The 19,454-nt window shown below is 51.9% G+C and overlaps 1 protein-coding gene across 1 annotated transcript in view; it reads left to right on the forward strand.

Annotated features, from left to right (window-relative positions):
- The window catches only part of MGMT (O-6-methylguanine-DNA methyltransferase), a 181,228-nt gene that overhangs the window by 136,689 nt on the left and 25,085 nt on the right, over positions 1-19,454 (forward strand). The window contains exon 3 of the mRNA XM_051982721.1: positions 3,165-3,325. Within this exon, the coding sequence (XP_051838681.1) occupies positions 3,165-3,325 (161 nt within the window). The remainder of the gene's footprint in view (positions 1-3,164; positions 3,326-19,454) is intronic.

A 19,454-nucleotide genomic window follows, 5' to 3' on the forward strand; every position in this document is an offset into this window, starting at 1 on the left:
CCCAGGGAACTGTTCTGTGATGTCACCATTCAGGAAAGCCTGGGGTCTCAGGAGGAGGTGGAGCCAGCAAGAAGGGGTGTTCAGACCCCACCCCTCTCCACATAGAAGGGTGAATGAGGGGGTCAAAGCCACGAGCCTCAGGCACTTCCTGAGTCCCTGCCGCCTCCCACGAGTGGGCACAGACATGGAAGGAAGCATTCACGCCCTCCAGGAGCTTGTTTGTTGGGGAAAGCCACACGCTCGTGGAAGACCCCATATTGTGGGCCGCAACCACCGAGCGTGAAGACGAGCCTCCCCGATGTGGGGTTCTTGAGTCAGTCGGCATTTCTGTGTGCCAGGCCCGGGACTGCAGAGGCGGGCAGCGCCACCTGCCGTGCCCAACTGCAGGATGGCAGCCCCTCGCTTGGTGAACATCCCCAGTTTCTTTTGGACGTGTCGGTGCTGGTTCGGAGGCTCGGGCACATCCCTCTGTCTGCCTTGGAGAACGTCGGCTCCCATGAGGGCTCTCCGTGGCCGGACCTGGAAAGGCCAATTTAAGGTCAGGAGAGACCCTCCCTGGCTCTCTGAGTAAGGGACCCCCCGTTCCTGGGTGTGGCAAAGAGGAGGAAGGCAGTCAGTCAGTCAGGCGCTCATTAAGAACCTACTGTGTGCCATCTAAATGTCCGACCTCCAGGAGTCCCTGCTCAGGAAGGCGCATTTTCTTTCTTTCATATATTCCGACATCTTTTTAAAAGTTAAATAATCGCTTTTTATTTTCAAATTTTCAAAATACGCAAACATGGTTTTCCCCTTGGCAGAACCTTGTGCTCCTAATTTTTCTCCTCCTTTCCCCAATGTTAAACATGCGCAGCGCCTCCATTTCCACAGCTTTCCTGCTGCACAAGAAAAATCAGGGCAAAAGGGAAAAAATGATAAAGAAAAGAAAAAGCAAACAAACAACAACAGAAAGAGTGAGACCGCTCCGTTGCGAACCACAATCGGTCCCCACAGTCTCTCTCTGGATGCAGACGCCTCTTTCTGTCACTTTGATCATTGCAACTGGCCTGAATCGTCTCATTGTTGAAGAGAGCCACGGCCATCCGAATGAATCATTGTATAGTCTTGTTGTTTCTGTGTATAACGATCTCCAGGTTTTGCTCACTTCCCTCAGCATCAGTTCCTGTCAGTCTCTCCGGGCCTCTCTGAAATCATGCTGCTGATTGTTTCTTACAGATCAATAACATCCATATACCACAATTCACTCAGCCATTCTCCAATGGATGGGCATCCACTCAGTTTCCAGTTCTCACCACTACAAAAAGGGCTGTTACAAACATTTTTGAACATGTGGGTCCTTTCGCCTTTTTATGAGCTCTTTGGGATACAGGCCCAGTAGTAACACTGCTGGGTCAAAGGGTGTGCACAGTTTGCTAGTCCTTTGGGCAAAGTTCCAAACTGCTCTCCAGAATGGTTGGATCCATTCCCTAACCATGTATCAGCGTCCCAGTTTTCCCACATCCCCTCCAACATTCGTCATTCTTTTTTCCTGTCCTCTTAGCCAATCTGACAGGTGTGTAGTGGTACCTCGGAGTTGTATTAATGTGCGTTTCTCTAATCAGTAGTTATTTGGAACACTCTTTCATATGACTAGAGATGGTTTCAATTTCTTCCTCTGACAACTGCCTGTTCGTACCCTTTGACCCGTCATCAGTTGGAGAAGGGCTTGTGTTATAATTGGACATGCATTTTCAAAGCCCAGACTCCTCTGTAAAACCGCGGCAAGGGGTGCAGCGGGTTGAGTGCTGGGCCTGAGAAAGCCCGGGCCAGTCGCGCTACCCTTGTCCAGCCGCTTCTCTCTGTTTCCTTGGCTCTAAAATGGGAATTGTCATCACCCACCTCCCAGGGTTATTGGGGGGATCTGGTGAGATATCCTTGAAAAGTGCACTCTTCTCACCATTTTAGGGGCAAAGCTCGCCTGTCCTGCTCTGTAAAATGGACGCCTTCCTAGGTCCCAAACACCTCCAAGCCCTGCAGACATTTTAATAAATGCTCATTGGACTGGAAGGCGCCCATGTTGTGCCTTCCTCTGCGCTGTAGCCCACGAGGACGGGGAGCTCTGCCAGGGCCAAACACTCAGTGCTTCGTATACAGCAGGAGTCCAGTAAGTGCTCATTGGCGGGCCTGGCTGTGTCTCAGAAGCAGCCATAGAAGCCTTGATGGGAACCTCCCTCGAGGGAAGTTTTCCCTGGGGGTCCCAGCCGTTCTCGCAGAGGATCATGGCCTGTCCCCGGCTTCCGAGCCTTGGAGAACCGGAGGGATGACAGCGAGCTCCCGGCCCATCAGCCTCCTTCTTTTGGTCCATCCAAAGCCCGGTGCCAGTCTGAGGAACCGAAAGACCACGTGGCCTCCGTGGCTGCGGGCAGAGCTCACGTGCCCGCCGGCACGTGAGCCGACCTCTGCTTTTCTAGGTGGCAGAGTAGGGTCACTCTTAGACACGAGGGGCTCTATGTGAGGCAAGGAGAGAAGGCTGGCTGGAGAGGGGGGCCGATGTGCCATCTTCCTTCTGGCCAACTTGCTGGATGCCCCCGGGGGGGGCCCTCCCCCCTCCCCTACTGGCCCCTCTTCCCAAATTACCTTGGGTTTTAGATCTTTTGCTTATATTTATCTTTCTCCGTATTCCACAGAAGTCTGTCTTCCTAATTAGGATGTAGACTGTGGCGACCAGGGATCCTCTGGTTCTCGATGGTCGTATTTCCAACACCCGCCCCGGTCCCCGGATTGTGGGAAGGCCTTTCCGGCAAGGCGAGGGATGGTTTGAGAGAAGGTGCCGAAGGCACTGATCCAGAGGCCCTGACTGGATCAGCCTGGACCGAGGAGGGGGGACATGCTGGGGAGGAGTGGGAGATGCTGTGTACCACCTTGCAGAGAACTTTGAATGCTGAGCAGAGAACTCTGGACTTTGCCTTGTAGATTGTTGGGAGCCATGGAAGGTTTCTGAGCGGTCGAGGGAGAGGATGAGAGAGAGCTGCTCGGTGGGTGGGATGCAGAAGGTGCAGGGGCGGAGGTCAGGACTGGCCACCATGTACCGGCCATGTGAGGCGGCCCCCGTGGTCCCCTTCAGCCTCGGCCGGGCCGGGAGATGGTGTTTTTGAGCGTTCGATGACCCTTCTCCCTTTGTTCCACAGGAGCCAGGAGGTCGCCTCATCCGGGGACGGCCGTGAGAGTCCAGCGGAGACGACCGCCGCGCTGGCCCAGTGCGCTGCCTGGCTCGAGGCCTACTTCTGTGCTCCTGAGCTGGTGAAGGACCTCCCTCTGCCGCCTTTGCATCACCCCCTGTTCCAGCAAGGTCAGTCCCCCAAGTCCATGGCACTGCCCTTGCGCTCTGTGCCCGCCGTTCTAGCCCACACTTCTCCCCTGCCGCAGCGGCTGCTCGGCGCCCGGGCCGAGGGCCCAGACCCCAACGGGCCTGCGCTTGGGTCATTCTTGGCCCGGCTGCCCAAATGACACAGCTCCAACTCCTGGCATTTGCCGGCTTCGAGATTGCACGCGTGTCTGAGTGGCTGGGAAGTTTTCGGTGAGTTTGTTGTTTGCTCGGCCATCTTGGCCAGCGGAGTGAGGCTCGCCAGGGCCCTGTTAGCCCCAACCAGGAGCATGCTTGGCACCTGTCACCTTCTGTGGGATAGCCAAGAGGGGTTTTCTGAGCTCATTAAATGTCTCTCCCAAAGTTGTCATGGAGAGTAAGGGATAGTGAGACACAATTCCTCCATTATGGTCTGCTCATCGTGCATAGGGCCCAATCCTCAGCCCCATCCTGGGTCGGGAACCCTCACAGTCATGCTCCCTGGGAGGGGGGCCCTCACAGCTGCGTCCCCGGCGGGGGGGCCCTCGCAGCCACGCTCCTCATGGGGGAGGGGGGCCCTCGCAGCCGCGCTCCCCAGGAGGAGGCATGGGCCTCTGGGCAGGTGAATTTCTGTCCTTCAGAAGCTCTTGGAAAAGAAGGGAAGAGACCTCCCAGGTCACCCTGAGACAGGGAGCAGGAAGGTGGCCATGGGGTAGACTAGGAACGGGGAGGAAGCTCTTCCTTCCCCAAGGCCTTGTGGGAGAATCCTTGCAGCCGTGCCTCTGTTGGGAGGATTCCAAGGGGAGACAGGACCTCCGACCCTGCTTCCCCAGGCCTGCACGGGGACCCTTCTCTTGGCCTTTGTCCTGTGGCACACGTGGCTCTTGGGCCCGCCCTCCCCACCAAGGCTCTGCTCACCCATAGCCCAGTTTGCCACAGACTGTCCGGCCACAGAGGAGCAGGCTCAGGTTTTTTTAATTCAGTCCAATTATTTCCTCTTGGTCAGGGACCAGGTGTGCCCATTTTATGGTGGAAAAGGAGGAGGGAGGCCCCGTGAAAATGCTGACCAGTTAATTGGCCTCCCGCAAGGCTGAGATGGCCGCGCTTCTTGCTGCGAGCGTTTGTGGGGCGCTGGGTGGGGGAGGAGGGAGAAAGCGTGGGGTCGAAGCTACGGCTTTGGGGAGGAAGCTGAGAGATGGGGAGTGGGCAACGAGAGCGCCTGGGCTGGCCCGACTAAGCTCAGCGTTTCCATCTGAACTTTCTGGGATTTTAGATGTGTTTTAGAATCCCCCCGGCCCTCTCTTACAGGACGTTTCGTGAAATAAAAGGCATTCATGTCATGCTTCTGGTTTTTACATCCTAGCCATAGACTCCACAAATGTAACTCTCTACCTCACTTTACTCATCTGTACTATGGGGAGAGTAAAAGCATCTCCCCTAATACAGCTGTGAGCTTCTAGCGGGAGCGAACACTGAGTCTGGGGAACAGGGTAGGCTCCTCTCCCCAAGTTCAAATGCAGCCTCAGACACTCGAGAGCCATGTGACCCTGGGCAGTCCACTCCACCTTGTGTGCCTCAGTTTCCCCACCTGTAAAATGAGCCGGGAGACTGAAATGGTGGACCTCTCCACTATCTCTGCCAAGGAAACCCTAAAGGTCTCTGAAAAGTCAGAACAACCTCTATTGTGAGAATCACTCACGTAAATGGTAGCCACAATTGTCCTTATTGTTTTTATTATTCCCTTTTTTGTTTGTGGTTAAAACCAGTACATTCAAGATTTTAAATTCAAAATATTGAGTTAATTAACACTTTAAATTTTAAAAAAATTTAAACTTTAAAATGTCCCCAAGGAGACCAGAACCCTGGAATCGCTGGGTCTGCAGCTGGAGGGAGCTCGCTGGGGAAGAAGGCCAAGCCCAGAGCCAAGACGGGATCGGGCCGCCGGCCGGGTCCAAACCCAGCCTCCCCCTTCCTTGGGCGGTGAGGGGGGCGGGCAGCACGGCTGCTCTCCCTTAGCATACCCCAAGTTTGCTTTTTTCCTCACACCCTGACTCAGTTGCTTAGTATATAAAATACATTTAAAATCTTTGTGTTTTTACCAAAGCAATTAGAAATATAGTAAAGTAAATTGCCTGTTTCTTCTTCCTGCCCCAAGCTCCTTTTCTAAGTATAGTCACATCGTTTCTCAAAGAAAAGAACTGAGTGGGAAGCGTTCTTAGCCAAAATTCAGTTTAGCCCGCCAGCCCAGAGGCCCAGAAACACCTCCCGGAAAAGTGCAAAAAGGCGCCTGCATGCGCCGCTGACGGGAAGGGGGTAATCCTGATAGCCGGGGGTCCTCCAGCCCGCGCTCGGTGTTCTTGCATTGAACCGTGGCAGCGTCCGGCACAAGTGGGACCTCACTATTCAGCTCGCGGCCGCGGACGTGGACAGTACATGCAGCACGAGCCGCCGCTGTCCTACTGGGCGCTGCACGGGTCTAGCTCGGTGCACTCATGGTGAGTGAGATGGGCACATCCCGCAGCCACAATGGATGGTGTGGAGGCGAGCCTGGCCCATCCTGCCTCCTGATCACGGCCACGCTGGGGAGGACTGGGATGGAGAGCGGGATTCCCGGGAAACTGTTTTCGGAATGTGTTTGCTGGGCAGCACTAATGGCTCTGTAGATGGACAGGGAATCTTCTCTGAAATCAGTTGATCTGTCTTTTATTCATCGAGATGTTCCCACAAACAGCCACCAAATTCTAGCTAGGAAAAAAACATTTAGTCCGTTTCCAGTTTTGCTTCGCGTGCTGCATCTTACGGGTTATTTCCTGCGACCACTTTAGGAAAAGAGCGTGTTGTCCTAGTGGCTCTTTTGTTCCCGGGAATCGCAGGCGGAGGGTTCCATTTCTGGTGGTTGTGGGCTCCCAAGCCCTTACTTATTTCACAGAGGTCCAGCGGATCGACATTTGTTCTGTTTTCTAGGCTTGTTACTCCCATGAAAGTGGGAAGCCGCCTCTTTAAGGCATGAAGGCACAGAGTGTTTTGGGGGCATTCCCTCACTTGGTCCTCCACATGTCCTTTGGGGTGGAGGTGGGGTGCTTGCTGTTCTGACCCTCATTTTACAGCTAAAAATGCTGAGATGGGTCTTTTCCATTCCACCGTCCATCCCTGAGGCCAGAAACAAAAGGGCCGTCTGGCAATGACCTTGCGGTCCCCGGATGTGATGGAGCATATTGTGCTTTAAGGGCGGCTGTATACAGCGAGACCCTCTAGGAGAACTATGAAATTGGGACGAGCAAAAAAAAAAGAAAGAGAGAAAAGCTGTTATTGTCGGTGACCAACAGGTTTGGGGCTGGGCCACGCGTGCGAATGGTGGCGTATACCACAGGCGCCGGCAACGCTCCCGTTAGTTGTGCTAAGTTACTTTTCTGGGCTTGGAGCTTCTTCTTTTTTCCAAAACTTGACTCACGGGAAGGGACATGTCCCGAAATTTAGAGTAAATGTAAAAACAACAGGTAACAACAAAAACTAAAATGCAAAAATTAAGTTTTTTCAAAGGGCACTTTCTGGGCGTTGGGTAATCAGTCAAGAATCAGGAAAGCCTTATTGAGCACTTACTGGGTGCCGAGTACCTACTGGGTGCCGAGCACCGTGCTTTATGGGATTCTTGGAGTGAGCTGACAAAAGGCAGGATTTGCTTTTGCAACGTTTTTTTTTGACCAGCAACATTTACTCACAGGAGCTATTTTCTTGAAGAGAACCAGTGCTTAATGCTGCTTTCATGATAAAAGATCATTTAAACTTTTTTCTCTTAACCCAGCCAAACTTTTCGGGAATTAGCATATGAAAGCGTGTGAGCGCCTTTGTTTCACTGATCTGCTTATAGGTAATGAGCAAATCAGTTAGAATAATAAAAGTGGGATTTTGCCAAAAGCAGTCGCTTTTTTAAATAGGAGTTGTGTTGGGGGGCTGGGGGTTGGTTTTGTTTTTTTTTAAAGAGAGGATTCTGGCCCGGGATTGATCTCCACAAAAGGCTATATTCTCATTGCAGATGCAGAGTGGGCATCTCAAAGCCCGCCCAGCCATCCCTCAGACCAGTTCTTGGGTAGCCCCGGGGCCCTTGTTCTAAGTCTAAGGGAGCCAGTCTTCCCATCACCCACTGGCGCCCAACTGGGGCTACAAAGAGAGCCCAGGAACAGAAGTTGGGGTTTGGCTTTGTTTGGCTTTCTCCAGCTCAGAAAAGGCCCCGGGCCGCTTTCTGTCGGGCTAGAGGGGGCATATTTGGGGTGAAGGGGCCGTACCTCAACTAAGAAACCGCGCCGGGCTTTTCCCAAACCTAAGTGGGAATCCAGCTCGGGCTACAAAACGGGGCTTCCGACATGTCCTAGATCTGGCTGTCTCCAAGATGACAATATTTTAAAAAAACGGCTTCTGAGTTTTCCTTTCAAAGTGACTATAATGTTCCTTTTTAAATGAAATATTTAACACTTTAATAATTCCTCGGTCACAGCTATTAGCTTGTAGCTATGAAACCCGATTGCATGACAGCAGTAAAACCTCCCTATTTTTGCCCTTAACCTGCTGGCTGGAAGGGGGATTTGTGCTGCTTCCATTATGGAGTCTCAGAAAGCCCTGCCATTCTTTTATTTTGGTGTCTGTAGCTTGAACCCCTGATTTCACAAAAAGGCCTCTAATGAAAACCCTGCCAAAGGAGTTCTGGGAAATACCGTTTTCAGTGTGAATTAATTAATTTTCCCACTGTGTCCTGGAAGGCAGGCACATTGCACTGTGTGCCTTCCAGTGGAAGGCGGTGTGAGTCCTGGAAGGCCTTCAGATGATAACTAGGAAGGAGAATAACATCATTACCTGGGGTTCTCACTGGAGACGGAGCCCTCGAAAATTAAAAATCCATCTCATACAGCCCAGAAAGGGGGTTAATCATCTCTCAATCACTTCCCTTGGCCATTGCGGGCCTAGAACCGCAGCTCCCCTTCCCTCCTCACCGCGGCTCGTGCCCGGGAAAATAAAACTAAACTTGCCCGGGACCGACGGTCTGCTGGCCGAGGTACCCGTTGAGGTGCCCGCTGCTCCATCCTTCTCTCCCGCGGCCCGGCCAGGCGGGGGAGGCCGGAACGGCTCAGGGTCCGGCTGCTGGTTCAGTGAGAGAGGCTTCAGGGGGTGTGTGCGTTATGGATTGTTTATGTGTATGTGTGTATAGTGAGTGTATATGTGGTTGTGTGTATGTGAACATGCATGTATCTGGTTACATACGTGTGGGTGTATGGTTATATATGTATATAATGTGTGTGTATGCGGTGAGTAGATCTGGTTGTATGTGTGGGTGCATCTGTTGTGAGTGATGTGTGTTGTGTGTGTGTGAATGTGTGCGTCATATATATGCGTGTGTGTATCGTGTATGTGTGTATTCTTAGGTGTGATGATGAATGTGGATGTGTGAAAATATGTGTATGTGTGTGTAATGAGTGTGTATGTCTGGTTGTGTGTATCTGTATATATATATATATATATATATGTGGGTGTGTGTATTATGAGTGTGTGTAGCTGTGTATTGTGTATGTGTATTGGTACGTGTGTGTCTATTGTATATATATATGTATGTGTGTATGAGTATTCTTAAGTCTGATAGTGAATGTGTGTGTATCTGTGTATGTGCATGTGTGTGTGTGTGTGCATGTAGTATGTGAGCATGCATGTAGATTTCCCCCAGTGAGTGTTCAGTGTTTGCCGTATTCATTTCACGACCCCTTGTCCAGGACCGGCCAGTGTCCGGCTCGCGCCATGTCTGGGGCCAAGCCCTCCCACCCGGTGTCTGGCGAATGGCACCATAACCCAGGCTTGGGATTGGGTACAGTGACTATGGGACTGTCCATGCAAGAAATCCAGGCCTTCCTCCCTGCTTGCCTCGGGAACGGCTCCAGCCCTAAGCTCTGTCCTTGCCCCTCTCTGTGGCCCATCTGGGCACCGGCCTTTTGCCCTTGTTCACTTCCTCAAGTCTGTGGGACATTAAGCCTTCTGCCCTGATGGGAGAGGCCCCCCATGAGCAGCCCCGGGATCCCCACTGGTCCCAATAGAGCCTGTTCCCATGTGCCCCTTCCTGGGCGGAAGTTGCCAGCGGGTCTGGGAGGACCTTGGTGAGTGGGCAGCTTCCCACCGTGTCTACTTGGGCACCCTTGTTGGAGAGTGGAGATGTGACATCCCAAGAACTAGACCAGAACGACATTGTTTATTTTCCTTCAGTTAAAGACAGGTGGGAAAAGGTGGGGGAAGGACAGCTGCACCCCATCTGAGCCGCAGCAGTGCTGAGGTCGTGGGTCTGTGGAAATACCGGCATTGGGGACCGAGACCCGTGTCACAGGATACAGCCTTCCGCCTCCCCTTTGGATGCTGTGGCTCCAGGAGGTCCAGACTTCCAATGGAAGGGGACGCGTCACATCGACCAGGGCGCCGTCATCCACGCCACCGAGATGAGATGAGCCGGCTGGGGGGCCGTCTCGTGGCTGCTCTAGGTTTGCTCCACGTCTCCACGTCAAACCGGAGACTCAGTACCTCGTAGTGGAACAAAAAATGAGTTCACAGTTTAATGAGTTCACAGTTTAAAGACCAACTTCAAGTCATACAAGCTCCCTGAGCTTTAGTCTCTCCATCTTTAAAATGGGATCATTTCACGTATTGTTTGTCTGTGGGATTCTGTGGCTTCAGGGAGTTCGTGTAATATGTCGTACAAATGAAAATTATAATCTTTTGTCCCCGATCCAAAAATACTTGTCTTTGAAATGGTCAGGTTTTTTTGTTTGTTTGTTTTTTGGAAAATAATTGAGATAAGGGAATGAAATTTCCACGTAACTAAAAATGTTCCCAGGTTTTTTTTCCTTACCCAGTGTAGAGCTGTTTGTAATATTGCTGAAAAGGAAGGAAGAATGGGAGAAAAAGGAGGAAGGAAGGGAGGAAGGAAGGAAAGAAAAGAAGGGAGGAAGGGGAGAGGAGAGGAAAAGAAAAGTAAATAAATGAACAAAAGAATGAATGAATGCAACTGACTAAAGACTCTTTTATGGATTCCTTTTCCATTTTTTAAAGCAGCACTAATGGAAAGTCAGACATAGTCCAGCCTCAGGCTTTGCTCACACGGGTAACGGCAGCTACCGCTCTCCTGTGGCCCTGTGCCGGACAGCGCGCAGAACGTGTTGGGGCAGTCCGTCCTCTCTGTGCAGCAAGGCCTCCTGTTAATCAGTAATAATTGCCCAGGCCTCTTGAGAAGTCTAGTTAAGTGAATGTTCCATCCTCCATTTAAGAGGTGGCCAGATCCCATCCTGGAGTCCCTGAGGCTTACACGAAGCAGAGACAAAATTAACTAGCATGCAGTCGGCTCTGGCTCCAGAGTCACACAATGTGTTTATCCAAGCTTAAGAGGTAGCCAAAAGGGCTACTCGTGAAAATGGCTGAACCTGAGCCGGGCCAACAATCCGCCCGCGCTCTGTTTTAATGGGAAGGCAACACTGCCCCCTAATTGAATTATAACCCTCAGAGCAACGGCACTTTTCAAAGTAAATCTTCCATTGGACCGTGTTGGTTTTAAATATATATATGGAAAGATCCTTGGGTGTGTCCTAATGGGGCACCCAAAGGGCAGGACTGAGAAATTGTTAGTTTCTGTATTCCAGACTTTTCAGATAAAAACTTCAGGATCTTAAGAGGAAAAAAGGATGGCTCTTGGGTCTTGGTACCCCACCCACTTCATAAAAGGATCCCCTCTGGGTCCCCTTGGACAAGAGGTCACCTGACCTCTTTTGGTCGCCTTTATTTCAAATGTCACCGGCTACCGTAGATGAGGATACTTGAGTTCCCGGCGTCCGCGGTCTTCGACGTCGCTCTGGCTGACATCTTATACAACAGTGAGGGAAAGAAGTAAAACTCCACCCTTTCGTTCTCTAATCATGTTGGACATTGGGAAGGGGCTGCAGCGGGAGCCTCACCTTGTCTGCGGTTCACCTGCGCGGGCGTTCTTTGGGGACCGAGAGCCGCTCCCGGGACTTCTCCCCATCCCAGGGGTTTCAGCACATTTGAGTTCCCCCGTTCCCGAGTGAAGAGTGGACTTGGAACAGAAGCTTGATGCATCTGTGTCCCTCTGGGCAGGTCATGATTTGCATGGCAGAATAGAAAACTCATATATTTACATGGGGGTAAGGGGGCACTGACTTGGGTTCCCAGAATCCCGTGACCGTCGGCTTTATTTTAGTGAGATGATCGCAAACTTGGGGAGCAGCAGAAGCCCAGAGAACGGGCCCTTCCTTCTCGGCGTCCGCCTGCCCCATTTTTCCCCTTTCTCTGCTTCCCGTCTGAGCGCTTTCTGAGGAAGTCTCCTAACTAGGCCATTTGAGCAATGAAAGAGAAGAATACATTTTCCTGGCCCTGAAAGATTTCACTCCGTTAGTTAGATTGAAACCCTGAGTTTGGTTTTTGCCTCCCCGTGTGTCAATGTGAATATTGATGATGTTTTGGGGAGAATTTTCTCTGAAGAGTCCAGCATCTCGGCATAAATATATATATATGGTGTATCTGTTACTATGGTAACGGCCATTTCTTTTACTGGATGTTCCAGTTAATTGTTGCACAAACCACATCTGACAGGTGATTGTGTAAAGTCAGAAGGCCCTTACCTGGGCTTTTATGCGTGTGTGTGTGTGTGTGTGTGTGTGTGTGTGTGTGTGTGTGTGTTTTCCTCCACCTGGGACTGTCTGCCCCCACTCGGTACCATCTTTTTTCCAGGTTTCTCTAGGACTGTCTCTGTAAGAACCAGAGGCTAAGCCGGGGACAAACAAGGGCTTACTCTACCTCAGAAATATTCGCTCCTCACCGGAGAAGACTGGATCCGTCCCTTTGTCCCTCCCTCCCCCTCGTCTGAATAAGATATGCGAGAAGCCACCTAAATGGCGCTCTCCCTCTTTTTCATGAATTGGGCCTTTGATGTTCAAGAAGAGCCCATATTAAAAGACACCCCTAGAAGGCTGGAGGAAGGGCTCCCGTTTGTGACAAACGGAAAACCGCAGAAATCTCGCCGAATGTGAGGGTGTCATTAGTTTGGGAACCGCATCCTTGCAAATAACTGTCGAGGAGCCAAATCGGTTTAAAAGAAGATAACAAAATGGTTTAAGCTACTTAGGTTGAATGCCAATTATATTTTAATATTCAGCTGAGCATATTTTTCCGCAGAAAAAAGGCCGCGTCGACGCATGCATAACTCATTGGCGGCGTCGGCCAGCTGTGCCGCTCTCTACTCCGAATCACTTTGTGCATTTTAGTAGCATGGTAATTTAGGGGAGAAATACCTGAGTGATGGCATTTTCAATGAGCAGGTAATCTACAGAGAATTTTTATATGGTTATGAGTTCTGTGCTCCAGCCTGGCAACACAAAAATATATCAAGACCAATTACGGTATCAACTTTCAGTGTGATACCCTTGCCACGCAAGTGCATGTATTTCTGCCCCAGGCATTTCAAATTGCATCTAATTTGAAATCTTTGGGGTTTTAATTAAATTTCAGAATATATGGAATTCTTCATTAGTACCTGCTCTGAATAGCAGATTATACTTTTCTCCGTCTCTCGTTAAAGAAGTCGGCTGTAGTAAATAGCCTGTTCAGGAACTGATCATTTGTGGGGCCTGGATATTGGGAACAGAAATCGTGGAATGCAAAATAATATCCAAAAGATTATTAGTCCGGCGAGGGCTTCTTCATTTGTATTTTAATGGAATTTTACATTTCTCTTAATGATTTGCAAATTGTCCTCTGATTATAAGATGCATTAAGCTTTTCATTTTAATGGCAAAGACACAACCATTAGCAGAATTTTTTTTTTCGTCTTCTTTTTAGAGCACTTCCCTGAAGCGGATAAATATTGAAACCATTAACACCTTTTGATGTGCTTTAGAGAGCCGTGCTCGGCCCAGTACGGGAACGAACGGGGTCTCGGCGATTTCTGCCCCTCGCCCGTCGCCCTTCCCCGGGCGAACAATGGAGGGGAAGGTCCCCGCCTCCTCCGGAAAACGACAACGTGGAGTTTTCACTCGGTTTCGGATTGTTGATAGACTGAGGCGCGTCAGCCTTGACTTAATTACCATTCAGGTTTACTAGACGTGCAGCGAGGAGCGCCGTCATTAACGACTCGCTCCGGGTCAGCGTCGGGCTTATGGGGTGAGGGCCGTTCTGTCCACCGGCTGGAGGGGTAGTGGGGGGCAGTAGAGCATGGGTGGAGCATGGGTGGTTCCACATCCCCAATGATATGTCCTCCTCTTCCCACCAAAGACTGGAGTGCAGCGGCTTCTCATGTAAAAGAGAAACCCCGTGGGTCCCTTAAAGGCTGTTGGTTGTCCGTCGGTCTTGGAAGCAACAGCAGCAAGCTGCCTTCAAAATGAATCGCGTTTACACGGCCCCAGAGACAATGGAACGGGCAACTCTTCGGCTCGGGGCCCGGGATCCGAGAGGAGGCAGGACCTCCAAGGAGCCCGCCACCTCCCCGGGCCCCCCGTTTGCCCAATGTGGTCATGGCCCCGCGGGAGAGACGATGTCATGGCTCACAGTGGGATTTTGGCCCTCGACCCTCATGCAGAGTCTCCTGTAAGGGCCCTTCGAGCAGCAACTTGATACCGGCCCGGGTGTCCACTGGAGCTTCCTTGGCCTTTTCAGGGCTTTCCCTGGTTGGGAGACTGGAGCCATTTCTCATTGATTCTTGGACCAGGGCCGTAGTATTGTTATTATTATCATTACTGTTACTGTTATTGCCGTGACACATCTTTCTACCAGGGTTAGTCTCTTGTCATTAGAGGTGCTCCTTTCACAGTACTTAAATACAAGGAAATGCTAAAAAAAAAAAAAAAAAAAAAAAAATCCCTTCCCTGACAACAGGAGTTGGACAGAATCAGCCAATCCACAAACACTTATTGATGCTTTAGTTTATTAACACGTACAGCTGCTGGGCTCTGGAGATGTGAAGCCAGAAGTACAGGGAGGCGTCATTCTGCCGAAGATCAGTGACATTGTCAAGTGCTCAAAAAGGTCAAAATAACAAGGCAGCTTGGTGGCGCAGGGGATAGTGTTGGACGTGGAGTCAGCAATACTTGAATTCACTTCCTTCCCAAATTCAAACACTAGTCATGTGACTTATTCAAGTCACTTCACCTATGCCCACCTCGGTTTGTTCATCTGTAAAATGAGGTGGTAATAGCATCTATTTCCCAGGAGGGTTGTGAGTGATATAATATTTGTAAAATATTTTACAAATCTTACAGAGCTTAATAATGTTAGCTCTTATTAGTAATAGTTAATGATGAAGGTGATAATCATAATAACAATAACAATAATAATCTTAAGGAGTAAGGTTTGCAAAGAAGGGAACACCATCAGTCTTATTGGAATTGAAATATATGTCACACAGACAGCCACGGGAGGTGACCTGGATGCGGGGGCCATTTTGAGGAAAATGCAGTCTGGCACTCTAATAAAATGCCCACTGTGTGCAAAGAATCATTGATTTCTTAACCAAGTGGCCCTTGCCTTCATGGTGCTTGTATCCTGCTAGGGGGCTCAGAGCTAAGGACGTAGGTGGCCACGTAGGTAGGAGAGAGTGAGAGCACGAGGAAGAAGCGTCCGCTAGGGACAGCACGTGTAAAGGTCAATGCCCGGGTCCTAGATGAGAAGTGTCAATAGCTGCATTTTGTGGAGGCGAATGACATGACTGCACAGGGCCTCCCGATGAGAGTCGGGAGAATAACTCATGATGGAGTAAGTGGAGCTGACGGGGCGATGGAGATGGAGCCAGCCAGACCCGGTCCATGATTCATGTGGGGAAAGGGAGAAGGAGGATCCTTCTGGCAGCCGACAAAAACAAGGACCACCGGGAGCAAGATGTGGTGATGGGGGTATTGGGCGCGCTCTTTTTTGGGAGACGCTGGGGAACACCCAAGTGTAGATGTCAGGTGGGTAGCTGGTGATTTGGATCCAGAGCTCAGTCCAAAGCTTGGTCCTTGACGTGGCTTCTTGGAAGTCGCCTGTACAACGGTGATGACTGAGTCCTTGACGGCAGATGAGATCGTTGCCTAGAATGAAAGCAGGCCCTGGATGAACAGCTTGCGGCCCTGTGGCTGTGACCCCGGAGTACCAGCATCTCGGAAGAATCACCCCGAAAGCTTATCATTGATGATGACGGCTTGCAGGGGACGGTCAGAGGAGGCACCGTGTGCACTGGAGAGAAAGCGCCGGGCGGAGACAGACACTCAGAGGCATTCCCTCATCAGCTGCTCCCCACTTGAGGATTTGATGATCCATCTCGAGGGCCGCTCCCCTAACAGACAGGCTGTGTGCCTCTCCCCCCGCAAAGCCACCCGGCCACTCGCTCGACATTCTCTCCTGCTGGGCTAGATTCTGAATCCTGAAAGCTTCCCATCCCGTGCAGGTAGGAGAATGAAGAGCAACAGTATTACCAAAAGTTCCCAATACCCACAATCCACCATTGAAAGAGAAAGGTAACTGGTTGAGGTGGGGTGCGATTTCAGAGAAGGGGGAAGAATAAAATTAACCATCCGACTTCAATTAAAAACCGGTCTGTGGAGTCTTGAGAAGAAGAAGAAAGGGGAGCGTGTGGGAAGGGCCCCTCCCTAGCCGCCATTGGCACCAGATCCAAGTTGCACGTGGACACTGGGCTTCTGTGACGTGCTCCGAGGCCTTTCTCTCCCGCCTCTGAGTCTCTAGAGTGGAGACGATGCTGAATGGTTGGCGTTGTTCACTGCCCTACTCCGACTCGGTGCTACCTTCACCTTCAGCTCCCTCCTTCAGTTATTAAAAAGCTCTGCCTTGAGGGCAGCTAGGGGGCACAGTGGATAGAGGATAGCCCTGAAGTCAGGCAGGAGGACTTGAGTTCAAATTTGGCCTCAGAAACTTATCACTTCCTAGTTGTGTGACCCTGAACAAGTCACTTAAGCCCAATTGCCTCAGCAAAAAAACATTAAAACACCTCCGAAACCCTGCTATGGTCCTCCCACTTCCCTCATCCTGGTGTTTTCAGAATCACATAGCAGAGTTCCTCCATTTTAACAAAAAAGCCTCCGTCTCGGGGTGCGAGCCTCTCGTCTGATATCGTCGGGGCGCTCTTCCGATCGGCCGTGGGCCATTTTACCCGCGCCCGCCTCGGAGGGTCGCTTTCAGCACTGATTTCAGGATGCCCTGGACATTCTCCCGGCAGCAGGAGACCCAGGGTGGTCTGGTGCCACGTGTGTCCATTGGCTCAGTTTTTCCTCCAGGCTCAGGTAAAGGCCTTCAGCCCCTCCCTGGGCCCGGTACAGGCACATAACTCAGGAGTCAGGGAGACATCTTCAGAGAAAGGCCCCACGAGGTGGAGAAGCCCCTTAACAGGGTTGGGTCTGGGGGCAATCACGTGGTTTTTCTATCATTTGTGCACTTCGTGTGACTGGGAGCCACCTGATGTGTATAGGACACCGTGAGCCACGAGTCCAGAACCGAGTCAGACTTGGTGATGATCCAGGAAAGCCAGCTAGGGAGCGCCATGGTGGACACCGTCCTGGGTCTGGAGGACTAGGCTCGCCGTTTTGAGTTCAGATCCAGCCCCGGAGGCTTCCTGGCCGTGGGGTGCTGGGAAGTCACTTCACCCTCTGCCGGAAGGGAATGCCGACCTCTGCAGTGTCTCTGCCACGAGGAGCCCAGTAGGGTCACAGAGAGCGGGACACAGTGGGAACGACTCCGCAACAGCAGCAGCTTTAGGCCGCTTGCGTAATGAGGGCTTCTTCTTTAACACCTGGGCCTCCGCTGCCCTCCCCGTCTGGGGGGCAGGAAGGCTGTTTACAGGGTCCGGTGGCCCCTGGCCAGATGGGCAGCAGGCTCAGGCGCCCTGCCTTCTGCCGTGGAGAGGCCCGGCCTCAGACGCAGCAAGACTGAGCTCCAAGGCCGCTCAGAGGGGCCCGGGCTGCAGGCGGGGCGTCCGGCAGTTCTCTCAGCCCGTCACTGGCAGAGCAGGAACGGGGCTTCCCGGCAGAGGAACTGGCTGGTTGTGTTCTCTGCCACAGTGAAACCACAGGTCCGGCTGCAGCCTCCTCTTCCTCAGGAGAAGGCTCGGGGGCAGCGGCTCTCTGCGTGGGGCACGGCGGATGGAAGGTGGCCCCGGGTTCGGGTCCGGTCTTTCGGAAGCTGGCTCACCGATGCCACGGGAGCCGCCCAACCTCCCAGTGGCTGAAGGGAGCTCTCGGAAACAACGTGGGATTGATGCATTGCCCGTCTGTATTGGTGGAGGGAATTTCTGCCCTGGGAGTTCCCCTCCCTCATGATCTGGCCAGTGTGAGGCAGAAAGGCATCTAAGACCAATGTCTGAGGAGGGTGGGGAGGCATGTGTTCAGCCCTTGCCTCCATTTACATACTCGATTCCTGGAGGACTGAAAAATCGGAATATCCTCTTCATTTCAAGACAGATTGTTAAAGTGGCAGGAAGGACAGGCCCCAGCAGGCCCCGGCCCAAGCCTGCACCCTCACCCCTCCCCTACCAGACCCTTGCACGAGTCTCTCGTGTGCCGGGCCCTGTGAGGGCCGAAGACACGGGTGCCACAGGCGGGCGCCCAGGAAGGGGCCCACGGGGGCACATGGGAGCTTGTTTCTAGGGGGGGGGGGTCTGAGATTTTTCTAGATCCCTGTAAAAGGAGCTTTGGGATCTTTGAGGGAAGTTTCAGGAGAAGGTGACAAACAGGTCCCCAGACTCCCTGGAGAAGTGCTTGCTGTGCGTGGTCTTGGAAAGGCAGACCTTTTAAGAGAAACCAGAGGGAACAGCTGGAGGAAGGCGACCCTCTTCTGTTTTTAAGAAGATAAACTGAGGCAATTCAGGGACCAGGAGGGGGATGGAACCCACGTAGGGATCGATGGAGGTCATCTCATCATAGAAATCAAAAAGTAGAAAAGGGGAAATAATCCGTGGTTCAAAGCCCAGGCCCAGAGCGGAGACAGGAGGTGATCGGGAGCGCAATCTGTCAAAACTGGATCGGCTAATCATGTCTTCGTTTGCCCCAGTGATTATTTCCTCCTTCTAGAGGTGGAAGCCAGCAGGGCTGCACTGGTCCTAGTTCTGTTCAGAAAGGAAGAGCAGATAAATAGAGCGGCTGTGGGTCCGGGCGAATCCCCGCTCACAATCTGTCATGGAGGGAGGCTGGCGGCGTCCGCCATGCACCCGGATTGGGGGGAGGATCCTCTGCCGGGTTCAGAGGGAGTGTCCCGGGAGCTCAGATTATTTTTAGAAAGAGAAGAATTCACTTCTGAAGACACAATTAGGAGCAGTTCTGATGAGAAAGGAAACGAGGGAGCCATCTAAGGGCCAGAGGCTCGGGGATCACGTCCACCAACTGCGGCTTTTGTACCAACTGCGGTACACGTAGGATCGGTTGAGGGCAGACGCAACTCCCACAGAAACCGGAGCGCCGCCTCGCAAACATCCCGCTGGCCCGCGGTTGGGGAGGACGCCGAGGGCGGCAAAGTGGGACTTTCTCGAATTCTTCTGACAGACCCTGCGGCCCCCAGAGTTTGGAGCCCCATGGTCACGGCCCAGTCTCTCGATCCCCTCGCTGCCTCCTCTCCTTATGGCGTCACCACCTTCCCTAGGTGTCTCATCGTCTCTTCCCAGGCGTCTGACTGCCGCGTAATTGGTCTCCTTGTTTCTGATCTCATCCACTCTCCCCACAGAGGCCAGAGCCATCTTCCTAAAGCATCTGTCAGACCGTCGCTACCCTCTTCAGGAGCCTGCACTGGCTCCCTAGTGCCTTGAAGCAAACTCAGATTCCATCATCCGTCTCACAAAATGTATTCCCCGTGCCAAAAGCACTCCTTCCTCACCTTTGGCCGCCTCCTACAGGAAGCCCCCACAAAACGATGCCACATCCTCCTTATTTCGCTTCCTTCTCTCTGAAGCTTGTCTTTGCCCAGCAGAGTGTGAGCTGCCAGGATATGTGTCCTCAGTCCCTAGCATTTGGTATACAGTAGGTACTTGATAAATGCTTGTTGAATATAATGGTAAAGTTGGAGAAGGAGATGGCTGTAAAATTGCTCGGCTCCCCCTTTTCCTGCCAGAGTGTGATCTTCGTAAGTAAGG

Source organism: Antechinus flavipes, chromosome 2 (assembly GCF_016432865.1).
Source record: "Antechinus flavipes isolate AdamAnt ecotype Samford, QLD, Australia chromosome 2, AdamAnt_v2, whole genome shotgun sequence".
In the NCBI taxonomy this organism is placed as follows: Eukaryota; Metazoa; Chordata; class Mammalia; order Dasyuromorphia; family Dasyuridae; genus Antechinus; species Antechinus flavipes.